At 44.7% G+C, this 19,483-nt stretch overlaps 1 protein-coding gene across 5 annotated transcripts in view; it reads right to left on the bottom strand.

The window, feature by feature from the left end:
• LOC149284232 (E3 ubiquitin-protein ligase NEDD4-like) overlaps positions 1 to 19,483 on the bottom strand; it is a 120,200-nt gene that overhangs the window by 55,108 nt on the left and 45,609 nt on the right. For 2 of the 5 annotated variants that reach the window (XM_089497038.1, XM_089497039.1), the window contains exon 1: positions 16,198 to 17,361. The exons of 2 other annotated variants lie outside the window; for them this stretch is intronic. In XM_089497038.1, the coding sequence (XP_089353164.1) occupies positions 16,198 to 17,361 (1,164 nt within the window). Of the gene's footprint in view, positions 1 to 16,197; positions 17,362 to 19,483 lie in introns of those variants that run through there. One more of the 5 variants, XM_089497040.1, reaches the window with a different exon arrangement.

The raw sequence follows: 19,483 nt of genomic DNA, 5'->3' as shown, positions 1-19,483 counted from the left end.
CCAGGTCCCAGACTGACTTCATCTTGGGGGCAGTTTCTGATGCCCCCCTGGTCTAAGCCCCCCAAACGCAGCTGCATGACTCGCTTGGCACTAAGATGGTGAAGTCTGCCGCAAGACGTGCCAGGTTACCCATCCTAACAGATCGTCGGGTCACTCTCCTTATATGAGGAAGCCGCCGGGGCTGGCCCCTCACCATGAATAGTGATATCGGGGGACGTCAGATGCTCGTCTCTCCTGCGAAGTTCCGGTTACAGTGAAGCCGACGTCCGTTACTTTAATTTTCCATCCCTTATCCAGCTGTAAACAGCAGCTTCTTGGCGCTGCCCGGCTAATACCACACGCTTCACAGCTCTTCATATTACTAAAGTCCACAAAACCCCCGCACGGAAATCTCCAGCCTTTGGGGCCGAGGCAAATATAATAATCATAATAAAATTAATAATAATAAATTGTGTTTATTTTGAAATGAAATCTGCTTACAGATAATATTTGATTACAAAACTTTTGAAGAGTATCACGACGCCTTCATCTTCTACAACTAGAGGGTCAGAGCCTTACCTGTAAGATAAGGAAGTTTTAGGTTACTTAGAGGGTGGTAGATAAGTGGAACGGCCTCCCAGCAGAAGCTGGTTCATCCAGCGAGGGGATTTAAACATGCATGGGACAGGCATACGGCTCCTGAATCTAAGACGAGACCAACGACCAATTAAGGTTAACATCAGAAATGGCAACTGTAAATGTAATAGTGATTGTGTGGGCAGCAGCGGAAGAAGCAGACTGTAGTAATGCCGCTGATGGAGGTCCTCACCGGGCATGCGCAGAAGATGCATACCTAAGTATACCTTTCTGTGCAGAGAGGCTAGCAGGGGGCAGGGCTGCTATATATATTATATACACACACATATATTTATATATAAAATGGAGAGCCGTTCCATACATCCTACCGCTCAGACTTGCATTTTAGCGGCCCATGGGGCTGGAGCACACCCTTTGATGTCTGATAAGACCATTCTGCCCCATCTAGTCGCCCATTTGGCTTCATATTAGCTATCATATTGGATACACAACGTAACAAACATTAACCCATTGTGGGTGCATGACATGAGATCACATGATAAAACACCAGATCCGGATACATCTGGGATATCAGGGTGGGGGCCAGGATGTTGGAGGTGGGTCTTATGACAGGTGGGCAACCTATACATTTAATTAAAGGTAAAGCAGGTTCACGCAATGTGCAGCCTCCCATGTCAAATACAAAGTCGCCGAAAGCCACTGCTGGCTGAGGGCAGTGTGAGCAGTAATCCAGCGTCAGGAGGCCCGGACACCGCTCACTACAGAGCCTGATCAGAGTGATGAGAGTTGCAACAGAGAATCAGCAAAGTCCACAAATAGCATGTACTTTTTTTGATGGACCTTGAACTATATATATATACACATACACACAAACTGTATATTATATATATATATATATATATAATATATATATATATATATCCATCATGACGCGATCCACCTTTCCCTTGCATAAATGGTTAATCCGGCTAAATCCTCGGCATCCTCCGCAGTTCGCAGCGTGCTGAATCACTGGTAAACCCCAACGGGCTTTAAATACCGTGTAACACGACCACATCCCGCAATTAGCCGAATGACCACGGCCAGGTTTTGGAGCAACTAACTGTTTATCTGACCCCCTCGTGAACTCGGTGGAAAAATAACAGCAGGTAAAGAAAGATGAATAACGTTAATGGAACACAACGCTCCCCGAGGGCCGCCGCGGTAATTCCTTCTGAAAGTCTTGGCATTCACGGGCATCCCCATCAGCAAAAATACCGCATACGTACCAAGTTGCTGCAGATCGGAGACAGTCACCTGTTCCCAATCTAAATTCTAAAACATGAAATTCTAAACCCGAGGGGCCGCCTGCTCAGAAAACCCAGGACTCCGCAGACTTTATACAACCAAGGAACGATAACGGGTTAATATTTCATTTATCAAACCATTAATCGAGAGAATTCCTAGGCGGTCTGCTTTAAAAACAAGATGGCTCCCCTCGGCAACGGAGAAGAAGCTTATTTCCGGCAGGTTTTGGGGTTTCTAGATGGGCCACTAAAAAACCTGATTCACATTCTACAAGCCCCTTGATGAGCACTGCCAGCCCACGGGCATTATATATATATATATAGCAATTTCGGTCTTATCACCATAGCAACCAATAGAATGTTCCTGCTGATGAAAGATCCACAGGCACTATATATATATATATATATATATATATATATATATATATATATATATATATATATATAAAGATCAATTCTGGTGCAAAATTTTAAAAGTGATCTTATCACCACAGCAACCAGCTGATGGAGCATTCAATTGGTTGCTATGGTGATACAACTACTATTAAAATGTATTCTTTATGAACAACTTCCAGACATCCGATGTACAGCTTGAAGCATAGACAGAAATCGGCGTTGTTCCAAATCGACATAAAACCCTAAATTAACGGGACACAGGAAATAAAGGAGCGAATAAGGGACTATTAACCAAGCATGGAGGTCTCGCCCGAGCCAACCCAGGGATCTCAATAGCTTGCAATCACTAAAGTAGACAAGGGTCCGCCTCGGGGACAACCCTGCTATCAGGCCTGAACTGGCCATCTGGCCCACCTTTAATTAATGCGTATCCGGCTCATAAGTCTCCAATCGGTTTTCATTCTTAGTGAGAATATCGAGAAAAAATATACCTGAATAAACAAGACATTTGGGCAACCTAACCCAGATGTACTAAGAAGAGAGATACCCACTCGGCTCTGAACCAGATCCGATGCCCCTCGCCACTCGTCTCTGCTTTAGGGGGCATCAGTGCCGCTACGACATCCTTACAGCTACAGCGACCGGCAAGCAGACCCCGAGGTAGATGAAACGTAACTTAGGTAACTTTCCGATGCTTCTTCTTCAGGATTCAGATCATCAAAAACGAGCTTGTTAAGTGGCTGCCTTGGCGAGAATTACATGAATCCATACTGTGAAAGGAATTGAAGCGTTTCTGCCGTGGCTTGTTAACGGGAGGGAAATGCAGTTGCCATCGAGGATCTAGAACCGTGGGTACCGAGCTCGTGGAGAGATATTTTATTATAATAAGCGTGAAATTTCATTTGGCAAAAGACAATCCATTTCTTTTTGTTTCGACGTAATCTGACTGCTTTCATGGTAGCGTCATTTGGTTTCCACTTGTCTTTGAGAAAGGAAACAATCATGAGGTACGAGGAAGGAAGTCTGGACAGAATAAGAAAGATCTTTAAATTAAAAAATTATAATAATAATAGAAAAATAAAAAGTGAGGCTGATTCCGCAACTAGTAAGGCTAGTAAGTGCTCTGCGGATGAATATGAACGGCTAAACAGGTGGTATATCTAGTTGCCTGCAATGCCTTATTTAGTTTGAAATCGTTATTTTATTAGGGGAAATCACGGACCGGAGCACAAATCTCATTTATAGTCCTCATCTGACATATATATTATATATATAATTTTGTATTTGGCAGTCCGCACCCGCCGACGTCACATGCAGTTCTTTTTCAAAGTTCGATGGTTAACAGCACATTAAGAACATGCCATTATTCCATGTTCCATGTCATGTTTCTACATTATACCTCTACCGCTCTTCTATCTGAAGGTGGAATTACTCACGATACAGTAATCCTAGTGTCCCACAGGCAGGACCAGACTTCACACGAAAAATAGGCACCTGGCACTTTAAGGCCTGTGGCCTCTAAACGAGGTCTGTGCGGACATCAGCTGGATAACTGTGGCTGTGCCCTAGCTGCGTACATCTGCGCATATCCAGCCAGCATTTGCCCGGTTTGCCAGATGGCCAGTCCAGGCCTAGTCCTCCAATTTAAGGACATCTGGGATTCCTGAAACCTCTGCTTGAATACAGGTGACTTAATTTTGCCACCATTAGGTAGTCACATAGAATGCTTGAGATGGGCTACAAAGGGGTTAATAGTTGGCAAGCCTCGGCCCCAGCTCATTCATAAAGCTGCCGCGTTCGCCGACTGCTCCGTCTGTGACCGTGAGCATGTCTACAGAATGTGAAATCCTGCGTCCAAACCCCAGGAACCACCATGACTCCCGGGCACAGCGGGTAGGATGCCTTCACTGAACGTCGCTCTCCAGAACCCTGCCCGCTTATTCATTGTATGACTTCCCGTATGGCTCAATGTTCTGCGTTATATAAGCCGGGCACGTGGAGGTTGCGTGGCACAGGGTGACGCCGTCTTTCTTGGAAATCTGTTGATTGTATTTGCAGCGTTCGTGACTAATGCCGGCAGGCAAACGGGGAGCGGGAGGCAGCCGGGCCCGGAGGAGACGATTCCATAGAGGAAACCTGGCCAGAAACGTCAAGAGTGGGACATGAAGAAGGGACTGCGGCCCTCTCCCCACTTCAGTGCTATCGCACGTTACAGCCTTTCCGACGGCTCGGCTGCCCCCTCCCCATTTCTGTAACCTATTAATGCTAAAGAGAGCTTTTTGTGTCTTCATTACTGTGAAAGTTTGGAGATTATTATTAAAGGGACTCTTCGACGTCTTGTATACTACGATCGTCAGCATATTAATCAGTAACTATTGTGCACACGTCTTCCTTCTTCACACCGAACCTTAAAAGGCAGCTTAGACCAGGAGTCAGCCACTTAAAGGGACGCTCCAGCCGTCCTATACACTTCATATATAATATATATATAATATATAATGTACATGACGGCCAAGTGTCCTCTAGAAACGATAAGTTTCTGCTGAACCCTACATATGGTTGTCTCTTTCCCCAGCTTCTACTCTTGAAGATGTGCTCCGAAGCGCATGCGCACCATGGTCTGTCTTGGAATTGCTCATAATATATCATTTAAACCTCGGGCCACTGCCCGACGACACATTCCACCCGTGGCAAAGTCTGCTCAGATGGCTCATGGAGTCCCTTAGTGCGTCATCTGCCAGATACACGCGTCCACATCGTCCATACCATAACGTCAACTGTACTCTCAATGCTATCCACTGACTTAACTGAAACACCTGCTGGCTTAGATGATAGGAGTGGTTTATATATGGAATGTATATCCAGCCTGGACTATCATATGTCAAGTACACAAAAGCCCTTAGGGGAGCATGCGGCTCTCCAGTGTGATAGGAAATCTGACCTTTCCCCTTTAGAAGGGATGCGTGGGAATAACGTTCGAAAGCTTGCGATATCAAAAAAGGAAAGAGGTGTCTGAAACCGAGACGTAAAACCTGTGGGAGAAAGGCGAGAATGTCTGAAATGCAGCGATATTGATCGGTATCTCGGATTTCAGCAGCAGCTGTGCCCATGCATGAGACTCCATCAGAGCTCCGACGGGCGGCGGGCTACGTGATGCACACAGCTACGCATGCATTTCCACTGCTGCCCCCGATTCACACGTACAAACGCCCCAGGGGGCGATGGATTAACACGGTGTTACACGGGACATTACAGAGTTCCAAAAAAAAAAAAAAAAAAAAAAAACAAAGGAAAAAGTTCTAATGACTTTTATATATGAAAGCATATTACGCACTGTATATCGCGCACATATCGGTCTAGTAACATAGCAGCAGATACAACAGCAGACTTTAGGGAGACTATAACTAAATACAGAGATAGAAGCAAAGGGAACTGGCGGTGTTAGACCTGATGATATTTTTTTCCAGTTCCCAAGTTCTAACAAAAAAACAACCTGCAAAACCTGATCTGTGAATGAACTGCTGAGACAACCGAGTAGTCAAACTGCCACTCCAGCTGCTGTGCGTGATGGGAGTTATACTCCACGCAACATTAATTAATGCTGCTACACGAAGCAAGAGCAAAGATCTAACAGCATCTCTCCAGCAAACAGCTACTTCCTTGAACACAAAGGGCCTAGATGAGATTACTGGGAGTGGTGATCCAGGGGAGCCTTTCTCCACCTGGTACCCAGGTTCTGCGGGTGATTCTCCCAGCGTCCGGGGCAGCGGCTGAAAGTTTCCATTTACACCGATAATTAGTGACACCAGGAAGGGAGTCAACAGAAAACAACCCGAGACGTCTTCAAATGAACACTGAAGCCCGTTAAGGTCCAAAGCAAATGTATCCTTTCCTTGGGATTATTGGAGAAACATGCCCATGTCTGCTCCAACGCGTTATCACTGGATTACCGAGGATAAAAGCACAATAAAGGAAACGCGCCGTTTATCGCTACTGTAAATGTACCAATTCATGCTCATGTGCAAGTCCTGTTTGCCAAGTGTACTGAAGCAGTTAACCCTTCAAGTACCAGGGGGGTTAATCAGTGCAACACGACTCTTACCCCCTCTGGTACAGAGGGGAAAAAAGGGATTTCACAGCATAAAAAAAAATAAAAAATTATGGTAAAGTATATAAAAAATATATATACAAACATATACAAAATGAATAAAAATAAAAAAAACATACAAAATTAATTGCGTTAAAAAAAATATAAAAAAAACATACTAAATATATAGATACATAAAAAATATAAAAAAAACATACTAAATGCTGAACAGGATAAAAAATGTATTTAAAGACAAAACACAGGGCATCTAACATGGCGAAAGCTAAATTTTTGGGGTTTTGCTAAACTAAATATTAAGCAACTGAATGGATCGAAATATTTGTGTATATTATATATACAAGCGCTGCGTAAATTGTTGGCGCTATATAAATAAAACATAATAATAAAAATATATATTCCTTATAGGACTAATACCGTATTGGCTCGAATATAGGCCGCACTTTTTCCCGGCCTATATTCGGGGTCTAGCGCCCGGGACATGGAGTTCCGGGCACCGGGCAGGCAGCGGGGGTTAGGATACAGATCCCCCGCAGCGGTGCAGGGGACCCGTATCCTACTCTCTGATACGCTCAGACAGTCTTCCCTGCTGGCACTTTCAATGGGGGGAGTGCCGGCACGGGAGGTTGTCTAAGCGCATCGGGCAGACGTTCACTGGCAGCGGCGATGCACGCTTAAACAGCCTCCGCTGCCGGCACGTCTGCACGATGTGCTTTAACAATCTCCCTTGCCGGGAATTCCCATGGCGGAAGTGCCAGCACCGGAAGCTAAATACGCGTACTGCGTAGCTGTCCACCGCCGGCCCTGCAAGACCCCGGGAGTCTGCACCGGTAAGTCTAGGAGGGGGGGGACCTCTTGGGGGCAGAGTGGCAGCATATCTCAGGAGGGGATAGAGTGGCAGCATATCTCGGGGGGGGCACAGCTCTGGGGCAGAGTGCATATCTCAGGAGGGGATAGAGTGGCAGCATATCTGGGGAGGGCAGAGTGGCAGCATATCTGGGGAGGGCAGAGTGGCAGCATATCTGGGGAGGGCAGAGTGGCAGCATATCTGGGGAGGGCAGAGTGGCAGCATATCTGGGGAGGGCAGAGTGGCAGCATATCTGGGGAGGGCAGAGTGGCAGCATATCTGGGGAGGGCAGAGTGGCAGCATATCTGGGGAGGGCAGAGTGGCAGCATATCTGGGGAGGGCAGAGTGGCAGCATATCTGGGGAGGGCAGAGTGGCAGCATATCTGGGGAGGGCAGAGTGGCAGCATATCTGGGGAGGGCAGAGTGGCAGCATATCTGGGGAGGGCAGAGTGGCAGCATATCTGGGGAGGGCAGAGTGGCAGCATATCTGGGGAGGGCAGAGTGGCAGCATATCTGGGGAGGGCAGAGTGGCAGCATATCTGTTCCACTAAGTGTTTGTTTTTTTTTTACTAAAAAAAAATTTTCTTTGAAAAAGCACCTAACTTTTAGGGTGCGGCCTATATCCGAGCCAATACGGTAAATACTAGAGATAATATTCTTTGCCTTATGAGAACATTTCTGCATGCAGGACTTTACCTGCTTTTAACATAAAATTAATTACATGACGTCAGACGTTAAGTTAAAATTCTATTCCCGCGTCCGGAAAGCATGTCCTCGTTGGATTTCCGGTTTATATTTACTCCTTTTATTTTTTGATTCATAGTAAAAACGTATCCTTCCTGTCACCTCTCCGACTAGAACAGAAAGATATCTGAAAGGTCATAAACACTCGGAGGCTGTAGGAATACAGACGCCCCTGTGAATGCTTTTACTAAAGATATACAGGGCCGTGGCAGCTGCTGCCTGGAGTCCAGCGAGCACGCAAGAGATCAGTCACATTACACCGCGAAGCCACACCGACCCCGAGCTGCTGCACCTCCGATCTTACCAGATCCGAGCTTTAGTCCACGTACCGGCTGTAGGGAGCAAATAACATTCGTTTTCATTAAACGTAAAATCAAGCGCTTTAATATTGGTAGCGATTCCAATCATTTATGACGCTTTAAAAGGTGTCGTAATGATCAATTTCCACGCCCCTCTCCAACCATCAAAGAACTGGTATTTAACCCAAAAATGGAACTTGTTTACATTGTCGGCTACTGGCCCTGCTTGCGCATGCATGCACGCTACCAATGCAGAGATCAGGATTAAACCTTGCTGGCATCCCCTCCAGCACAACGGCATCCTAATCCAGTAAACAGGCCAACGCGCCATCAAGCCAAGCGGGCTGCGGATTGGGAAAACACAGAAGGCTGATGATGTGAAGGTCATTTTAAAGGCTCAGATCCATAGCGGGGATTCTTCAAAGAGAAGCATTATCAATTCCAATGCTTAGACCTATATACCATATATTATTATATTTTATATAGCACCATCACAAGTATTATATAATCATAGCTGGGAACTGGGCCAAAATCACTATTTCTCAAGCAAATCACCAGAGACAAGAAGCCCCCGACCCTGGTTACAACACGCAAACATGGGGGGGGGGCGGGGGCAAAAAACTTTAGAACACAGGGGCTCTTGCTACATAGTTACATAAATGAGAGAGAAAGGTGGACAGAGTACACGCCGTGTACGCAGAACTCTATTCTAGAATATTCTATTCGCAGAACTCTACTCTAGAATGAAGCAAGTAACAGTATTTTATACGCGATACATAATTATGACACAGAAGTGTTCAGGATCTAGAAATATAATCACATTGTTGCTTGTAAGTGAATCGAGCTCCACTACATAGGCCATTTCTTTATTTATGAGGTTTAAAAAGCTATATAAAGATGTTTTCTATCACATAAGGAAAGCTGGAAAAGTCTTGTTCGTTGCACATCGATCGAGATGTTATGCGCTAGTTTGGGAACACACCGTTTAACGCTACGGTGCGCTACGGGCAAAGCAAAACAACGCAGAAAGAAATGATGGAAGGACACTGCTAGACACGTCTGGAAGAAAATGCCCGTGTCTGTAGCACGCGTCTCACGAGATCTCTACCCTGGAAGCGTCAGGGCGGCGCGAACCAATACTTATTGTACCCGTTTGGTGTTTAAAGGGTAAACTGCTTTACTGAAATACCGAAACAGAACGCAATGGTCATGGAAAAAAGGTGTTACATTGTGATGGCGAGTTAATGCTACATTAAGCTTTTTTTTTTCTCTCAAAGCCCAGCGAATATTCAAACAAGGGTAGCTGCTAATGCCGCCGGGGCACACAGTCCAAGCCTATCCCACCAAACTGTTTGCGCACTGTGGGGTCACGCATGGACGTAATTCCCGACTACCTGTGGCATGCTGTAAGTTGATGCTTTCGCGCTTAAGATGTCACGATAAGGATCTTGGAGGGGCTCAGAAGGCAATCGTACCTTTCCTATCGGCGCTGGTCTGTCCAGGCCCACCATTTCCAAGCGTTCTCACCTGTGAAACAGCCTATCCTGTGCTGGCCATTCCGTTCCTGCGTGACGCCGAGCCAGGATTGCCAAGTATTCTCACCTGTGACTATTTTACTTAAACCCCAGGACTCCGAGCTATCACCCCCTTGAGACTTATAATCATAGTACCAGTTTACACGGTTCTACTCCCGCTTCCGGCTGTGACTCGGCTTGCTCTCCCACACTCCTGTTTTCTGGCTTTGGCTCTGTTGCCGACATTCTGTACCTCTGTTGCCGACATTCTGTACCTCTCGTGCATACTTCTGGCTTTTTTTAATTTTTTTTATTTTACTATTCTACCATCAAACTATGGGGATGTCATGGGACCTGGTGGACCACCATAGAAAGTGACGGCAGATAAGAACCATTCGGCCCATCCAGTCTACCCAACAAAACCTCGGCTTTCTGAAGTCCTAAAAAAACCTCAAGCCAGTGATGGATCCAGGTTAAGCCTCATATACCGATCTCAGCAATTACAAATCCCACAACTCATTGGTTAGTTAAAAACCCCTGAGAGAGAAGGGGGGGGGGGGGGGAGGTAGAATAGTGGTTTTAAAGCCTTATTAAGTTGCAGCTGTCTCCTTGTTTTACATTTCACTAGGAAGGAGTGAGGGATCCCAGGAACACACACAAGCAATAACACTTCCCAAGCTGTTCTTCTCAACCTCACAGCTGGAAGGAGGGTAATTACCACACTAAGCGCAGAATTAACTTCTTTAACCATCGCCCGGGTTAAACTGCACGGCTACAAGTCTTGGTCCACAATCATTGCATCTCCAATGACCCTACATGCAGCTCAACCTATTCCGCCGTAGAAACTCGCTAGGGTTGGCCCTTCATATAACTCCAGAGTTCATCATGGGCCATGGCTGGAGTAAGTTCATGCTGGAATTAGCAAGATTGCAAAAGAGAGTCTTGCGCATTTCGACGATATAAAAACGATAATAGCAAACACTCCAATGCTAAGTAATATTAAACATAATTCTTATTGATGAAATATTTAAGAATTAACCTATGGATGATCATGAATACAAGGTCAGGAGGATGCTACAGTCACACAGTCTGAAGACAACTTCCTATGCTACTATAATTTAATATCCGAGTATCCCAGCTGGTGCATTTCAGACAAGTATATCAATGCTGCTTGAATACAGGTGACTTAGTTCTGACAATTCATAGTTTTCATAAGGAAGATTTATCAACCATTTGGAATCAATTCAAAAGACCCTTTCAAGAGCAGCTCATTCTGTGAATAAACAACTAGGAACCAAATTAGAAAGAAAGAGGGTAGATGAGACCCAAAAGGCATGATGAAAGTTCTAAGCACAAGAGAGGCAAAGCAAGGTTAAACTAAATTCCTAATAAAATCTTTCAGCTCAGAACAATTATTATTATTACTACCATTAATAATTATTATTACTATTATAACATTTATTTGTGTATATATAGTGCCAACAATTCCCACAGCGCTTTTTATGGCCCATACATTCAAAGTGTCTGACAAAACCTGGGGCGTACCTATTTGGCACCTGGGCAGATCCTGTATGTGGCACCCCCCCCCCCCCCACACACACACAGAAAAGAAATTAATGTTGGCAAGAATATTTATTTCACAATTTGTAAACTGTATGTCAACTGGGAAAAAAACTAGAAATCAGAAAAAAATTAACTTATAAATAGGGCTGCAACAACGAATCGATAAAATCGATAATAATCGATTATGAAAATCGTTGTCAACGATTTTCATAATCGATTAGTTGAATCGATTTTTAAAATTATGTTTTTCAGAGCAAACGCTCTGAAAAACTCCCGTCCTTCTATAATCCGATCTCAAACAGAGATCGGATTATAACTGTAGAATCCAGACCCCCCGCAAAGCTGCAGGAGACCTGGATCCTCTCTGCCACCCGGTGAGGGTCTGTGCAAAACACACAGACATCCTCCGCTTCTCCCCTTCCGCTTCTCCCCTCCACTTCCGCCGGGGCTTCTATTACTGAACCCGGCGTCACGCGACCTTCCGGTGCGGCTTCCATCATGGAAGCCCCAACGGAAGCGGAGGGGAGAAGCGGCTGTCTGCGCGCATCACACAGACCCCTACCGGCTGCCGGAGAGGATCCAGGTCCCGCTGCAGCGCCTGCTGGGGATTTGGATTTTAGTGCGCGATGTGCGCAACCTCGCTACTTCATCTCACTGCCACTTCCACCTGCCCCACCAGGGGTTAATATATCAACAGAAGAAAAACAGGACAAGTAAGCAGCACTGGGTAAGTATTATCTTTATTTTTATGCTCATTTGCCCTGTGTTTCTTCTGTTGATATATTAACCCCTGGTGGGGCAGGTAGAATTTTTGCGGGATCTATTAATTATGTGCATTTGTGTTTGTTTTTTTATGTCTATAATATTTGATTTATTGTCCATATATTTATATATATTTATATTGTATTGTGTATTTTTTTTGTCTATATTTAATAAATATAAATATAAAAAAACAATTTTAGTGATGTCAGTTTTTCTTATATCGGGGGGGGCATAAGACATATCAGGGGGCACAGTGGCATAAAGGGGCTATAAGGCATATCAGGGGGGACAGTGGCATAAAGGGGCTATAAGGTGTATCAGGGGGGACAGTGGCATAAAGGGGCTATAAGGTGTATCAGGGGGGACAGTGGCATAAAGGTGCTATAAGGCATATCAGGGGGCGCAGTGGCATCTCAGTGGCATATAGGGGTAAAAGGCATATCGGGGCATGGTGGCATATAGGGGGCTATAAGGCATATCAGGAGGGCACAGTGGCATATCGGGGCACTGTGGCATAAATGGGGCTATAAGGCATATCAGGGGGCACAGTGGCATATTAGGGGACAAAGTGGCATATAGGGGGCTATAAGGCATATCAGGAGGGGTATAATGCATATCAGGGGACAGAGTGGCATATAGGAGGTATCCCCTTATACCTCCTATATGCCACTCTGTCCCCTGATATGCCTTATACCCCTCCTGATATGCATTTCTGGGACAGAGAGGCAAGCTGGGGGTGAGATGTGCATAACTGGGCAAAAATAGTTTACATGAATATTTACTAGTAAAGCTTTTTTTGGTATTTTTTGAGTTCTTGTTAAAATATAGCTTTAATTATGTCAGTAAAATAAGAAGGCGAATCGTGAAATGCCATTGTAAATTATACGTTTTTATTTAAAATAAACGAAAAATTTGCATATTGTTTTTTTTTTACCCGATTAATCGATTAATTGAAAAAATAATCGGCCAACTAATCGATTATGAAAATAATCGTTAGTTGCAGCCCTACTTATAAATAAATTAAATAAGTTTAAATGAATAACATTTACTGCATACAGCATAACTCCCATCTCTATACACTAAGACATACATTGGCTAAAACAGCCTGCCTGTGCCACCTTTGCCCCCCGAAACAGCCCGCCCGTGCTGCCTCTGCCCCTGAAACAGCCCGCCTGTGCTGCCTCTGCCCCCTAAACAGCCCGCCTGTGCTGCCTCTGCCCCCTAAACAGCCTGCCTGTGCCGCCTCTGCCCCCTAAACAGCCTGCCTGTGCCGCCTCTGCCCCCTAAACAGCCTGCCTGTGCCGCCTCTGCCCCCTAAACAGCCTGCCTGTGCCGCCTCTGCCCCCTAAACAGCCTGCCTGTACCGTCTCTGCCCCCTAAACAATCTGCCTGTACTGCCTCTGCCCCTAAGCAGTCTGCCTGTACCGCCTCTGTCCCCCACCAAACAGCCTGCCTGCCCCACGTACTCATTCATTCACCCATTCACTCTCCCGCATCCCCTTATCTCTCTTGCAGATTTCACTGGTCCAGGGGCCGGCTGAGCTTACCGATGTGGCGCTCGCACTCTGCGTGAGACTCTCTTTTTGTGCCCAGGAGAAGCAGCAACCTGGGTGGGAAAAGAGGTCTCTCACAGAGTGCAAGCTCCATCGCGGTAAGCTGAGGGCCTGTGTTAGGGAACTAACAGCCAAAGACGAACCAAAAAGCTCTCACCTATAAACCTCCAGAAAAGCCAACACCGCTCAGCATTCCTCGCTTTGCCTACCGAGCATCACTTCCCTAAATAATAAGACACTTTCTCATCGAGAAGTCTCTGATTTCCAGACACACTCAAGATAAACACTGTCTAGAGGAAAGATCACCTCTTTACTTTTTCATTGCAGCAGAAGGAGGTGAGAAATAAAACACCCCGTCCTGTCGCTAGAAGAGTTTCATGAAAGCATTTAGAACGAGTATAACAACCAGGACTGGAAACACAGAATAGAAAATGGTTTGATTTGAGTTCATTTAATCACTTCTGCGATGTTTAGAATGTTATTTATTTTTTTTAGAGACCGAGTCTGGTGGGTATGTTTATAATACGCAGTGCTGTTTATAAAGTTTAATAATCCCTGTATTTTACATAATTATTTGGTCCCCCACACACACTTATTTAGCTGGTATAAACAGCATACTCACCAAGTGTCCGTCTTTAGTGGTGACAGTCTCTGTTCAAGATCCCTGTCCCTCTGGCCTCCCCTGAAGCCTCTCTTCTCTAACGGCTCAGAAGGTTTATAAAGTATGAGGCTATCGCAGGGTTCTACTAACCTAAAAGTCACAATGTATACGCAAAGAATAAAAATGTGTTTCTACATTAAATTGTGCAAAGAAAATTGTGTGTTCTGGCCAAGGCCTGATAGGGTGACCGGTCTGGTGGCCAGTAGACCTTTATCAGAGAAGATCTCCATCGGGCGATCAGGTTACCTGGTGGGCCTCCTACTCAATGGGCTGGTTGGGGGATCTCTAATCCATCTTGGAGTCTGCTTCAACCTCCATTGAATATCTGACCTCATATCTAAGTGCCTAGCGCAAAGGAGGAAGACAGACCCCCTCGACAATCTAAGCAAGCACCCCCCCATAAATACTGCACAGAATGAAACCTACAATTCTATAATACCATATACTAAAACCAATAATATATGGATTCTAGAATGTAAACGAGAACTGACTCGTTGGTTTTGAGATAACTTGGTAAGCCAACTATAACTATAAATTCTCTACATCTCACATGGAGGGTCCTGAAATCTAAACTGCCTACCGGCCCAGGCGGGTGAGCAGCATTTGACCCCATCCAACTCCACACCCCTTAAAGCCAATTAAGGGCTTGCCCCACCTCAATGCACAACTAGCCCTACCCCTTTATGTTAGCCACACCCCATTCTGCCTCCAATAAAGAGCAAGGGGGGGGCAGCCACGAAAAGTTCCCAGACATGACAATAACTGCAATTTAGTGAACAAAACCCTTTGCTTCATTTAAGTAGAGAACCCCGCGAGCAAAGACAGGACGCTCCGCAAGTCACGAGAAACATGGAGTCTTCAATATTTGATTTCTATAGCGCCATCCTATTCTGCAGCGCTGTACAAAGTAAGGCTAAACATAGAGCAAGATGACTTTGGTTACATGGACATTTTAAAGCAGTCTGACTGTTCTGATCGCCATAAAAATTATAATTTAGTAACCAAAGTAGAAAAACAAATATTATCTTCTCACATACTACATAAGCTGAGCTCCTGAAATACATCTGAACCTGGGCACCCTGCCCCTTCCTGGCATTCAGAGGGTAACAGGGCACTTGACATACCAAAACGCACTTTAAAGACGCTGTTCCACTTAGACAAAGCAATGACTGCACTAATAGCTTAAATAAACCTTACCCTTTCCACAACTTATATTTTTTTTTTTTAGTTTCTGCGACCAATCAGTGCTTGCCGTTTTGTCACATGACAATTAAATATTCCCAGCAAAAATTATGAATGAAGAAATCAGTTATTTGTTGAAGGAATTATATTTCTGAGACGGTTTTCGGCATTCAGCAGTACCAGGAACGATGTATCCAATACTGAATTTAGTTACAAAACTGTTACATTCAGCAGGTGGAACAGAGTATATATATTTTTTAAGATTTCAATCAATTTGGTTTTGCTTTCCAATATTTCAGAGGCGTTATCTTGGGAAAGCAGATTCACTACGCACTGAACCGAATGAACTGAATGAAGGGTCACCTTAACGTAAAGGTAAAAAAAAAAAAAAAAAGAAAAGCTTGAACCGAGTTCCCAAATATTATTCTTAGGTTTAAACATCATTCAATGCAGAACCCAAATAATTTGGTGTTAACATTCCATCCTATCGCCCATCCCCCACGTCTAACTTCGTGGTATCTTCGAAGCGACGATGCGGTTTATATAGCGGACATTCTGCCTGCGTAGATTAATCACTTTTCAACATGGTATAAAAATGTCTCGGTCTCAGAACACACTGCCACTTATTAAAAGCATTTAGCACCAAAGTCTTACAGAAGCTTCTAGCGGAACATAAGAGTATCGGATACATGCGGTGCTCATTACTTACCGTATTGTTTCCAGAAGCCGATCCAGAATTTCTTGGAATATCTTGCCCTTGGTCTTTACTTTGATCCTCGGTGCCACGAGTTACAAGAATCCTAAAATGTGGCTGTCTGACATTTTGCTCCTGTCTAATTTTAAAAGTGCACCCTTGTCCCTGTGAGGACCGCTCCACGGAATCATTCTGAAAAACGTTGCTAAAGTCTTTGCCGCAGGTTCTCCTTTCCGTATTCGCGCCGCTTTCTACAGGGCTGGTGCTTTCTGGACGCGGCTGCAGCGGATACGAGGTGCTCCTTTCCAATCGAAAACGAGGGTATCTGACCAAGCGGTCACCTTTCGTGCCGGTAAAACCAAAGTTATATTCTCCTCCGCCGTTACCGTTACCGCACTGGGACTGCTGCAGCTGAAACACGAAGCACCTTTTCCCCGCGTTCCCCGACGTGTCCGGAAGATGCTGCAGAGACCAACGTCGGGGTTCAACGCTGAACTCGTCGTGATCCTCGTGACTCGGAGGCATCAACCTCACCTGGTGGATCTCCGGACCTGCGGGCTGTCCATTAATCCTTACCCCCCCGACGCTCTTGCTCGAGGTGGACACATACGCTCTTTCTTCCACGTCTACGATACTTTGCGAGCTTCCATTCTGCTCCACAAAAGGACTCAGAGAAAACCTGGGAGGGAAAGAACTCGCGGCGTTCATCTGGTGTCTTAAAGAATTGTGAACCTGAGGAGGAGAATTCCCAGGAGTATCTTGCAAACTACTCGCGGAAGAGGAATTTTTCCTAACCGCCGAAACGTAATGGTCGTTGAAGTCCGCAAAAGAAAACACTCCATCTGAAAACTCCGAAGGCTCGCATTCGTCCGCGTCCCCGTTCACTGAATTGCGTTGAAGGGAGATCTGCATGGATGAACTGCGCGTCGGCCGCGCGTCGATATTATTTACTAGCTGGGGGATGAACATGGAAGAGCTGCGTTTAAGTTCCCCCTCTTCCTGAAGATCCCCATCGCCATAGTCCGACCCGTGCCTCGAGTAAGGGTGAGAGCCGCTTCTCCTCGGCAGCGTATGCAGCGACATGAAAAAGTCGTCTTCTCTCTCCTGTTCTAGGACATCTGACTCAGGAGCCGTGTTGCTTCGTCCGGAGCCAAAATGAAACCGTAGCCGGTGGGCCATGGTTTAACAGCAGACAGGAAAAAAAAAAACGAAGAAGGAAACAACAGCGCGGGCTCTGCCAAAACTTAAAAGTCAAAAACACGGACTCTGACAAAAAGTGTCCCATCGGCTAAACTGTTAGCACTGCAGTACTGATAGCGACAGATAGCAGAAATAGCCAGAGTGACAGGCAGCATTCCAGGCATGATTGGATAAGAGCAATCAGCGCTCCTACATACTGTGACATAGGGTGGCTGGAGTCACATGACATTTGTTCCCCCTTCTCCAGTACGGGCAAAGTTTTTATTATTTTTTTTTTTTCCCCGTTGTGTGTCCGGCAGCGAGAGCCTGAAACAGCACCTTCCCAGCTGCTCGGTTTCCATCAGAATAGAGCAGCCCAGTGGGGAAAAAAAAAGTTTCACAGCTGAGTTAAGAAGCAAACACAGTCAGGACTGTTGTAAATCTAAACCACATCGTATTCGTCGGGCACTTTCCTTTTGGCAAGAAAAAAAGAAACCATGGAAAAAAAAAAAAAAAAAAAAAAAAAAAGAGAGAGAGAGAGAGGGGAGGAAAAAAAAAAAGAAAAGGGAGAAAACAGACGCTCTTCATTGTTACAATAAACTATGTGCATTACCTTCTGGAGAGCTTACAAGTCCCTTGTTCTCGATATGATGGAGTGTTCTGTTTCTCCATAGATAAACTAGAAAGAAACAGGCTAATAAAACGTTCCTTGAGGCTCCGGTGACGGAACAAAGTAGTTCTGTTCTTCCTCTTCCAGAGATGTTTACCTCTCCGCGTGATTCTGACCTCCTTCTCCTTTTCTAGTAGTGACATCTGCTTCTTCTGCACGTCATATAGATCTTATGCTCTGGACTAAACACTGGATCATGATTTATTTTTTTTTTAATTATTTTATTTAACATTGATGTAAGGTTTTTCCCCTTTTTTGCCATGGATCTTACAATAATACTATTAAAATTATATTATTATTATATATTAAATTATATATATAAAAATATATTTGAGGTGAAATTATTTTATTACTTTATTATTTTTTAATAAATGCACCGTGGGTATTTGCGCATGCACTGGTGCATTTATGCTTTGTGGCCGAGCTAAGCTATGAACCGAGGAGCAGCGAGCCCGTGCTAATACCCAGCCGGGGGTACCTAGCTATGTGTGCTAAGCAGGTGTGTGTTACGCACATTTTGCACGGGTGTTCCTGATTTCCCAGCATGATTTTCTACCAGTACAACCCCAGCGTCCACTACAGTTCTGTTGCCTTCCCCGACAACCTACAATCTGGGCAAAACCAGATCCCCCAACTCGAGATCTCCGCACCCCAGATGTCTCCACATCACCACTGCTCCAACGAAATAATCCACACCCAAGAAGCCCTTCTCTTCCATCTCATCGCCCCAAATAGATTGTAAACTCACAAGACCAGAGCTCTCTTCTACACGTATATCTTAATCTTGTCAACTTTGTCAGTTTTAATATTAGTGTTCAGTTTCGCTCTTCCCTGTTGGAATAACGCTATGTAATATGTAATATACCATGGAAATATATTGATTATTTCTAGTATTTTTCTCTAAGGGAACCAATATGACCACTTGATCGAGATGATGATTTGTTTCAGTAGAAGAGATCTTGGTTATGAAGTAAGTATTTTGTTACGGTACTTGTACGTATTTTTAAAAGCAACTTTGGAAAATTGAAGTGGGTATTAAGTGAGCAATTTGAGTTTTTTGGGTGTTTTTTTTTTTTTTTTTTTTTTCACAACAGCAGGATCCAAGATCCACGTATGAGAGCAGTTCCAGCAGCACTGGAAGCTGGGTTTGGTTTACAACGTATGTGCCAACGTTCAGTACAATCCCCCATTGTTTTCGCCGAACTATGAGCCAACACTGAGAAAAAAAAAACCCCATTGGTATCAGCTGCGCTGTAAAAATCCTATGTGTGGATTGGCAAGATCACAGGTGCAAGACTCGTTTCAACACTTTCTGCAAATTTAGGGGAAAAGAAGCCAACGACTCCATTTCCATATTATTATGAATAAATGAGCTTTTTAGAATGGGATTTAAACAAAAAAAAAAACACACACACATTACCAATACTTATAACTTATATGCAATAAGAGATT

This window comes from Sceloporus occidentalis, unplaced genomic scaffold, assembly GCF_023333645.1.
Source record: "Sceloporus occidentalis isolate IW3139 unplaced genomic scaffold, rSceOcc1.0.p SCAF_97, whole genome shotgun sequence".
Lineage (NCBI taxonomy): Eukaryota > Metazoa > Chordata > Lepidosauria > Squamata > Phrynosomatidae > Sceloporus > Sceloporus occidentalis.
This window is presented reverse-complemented; position numbering and strand designations above follow the sequence as displayed.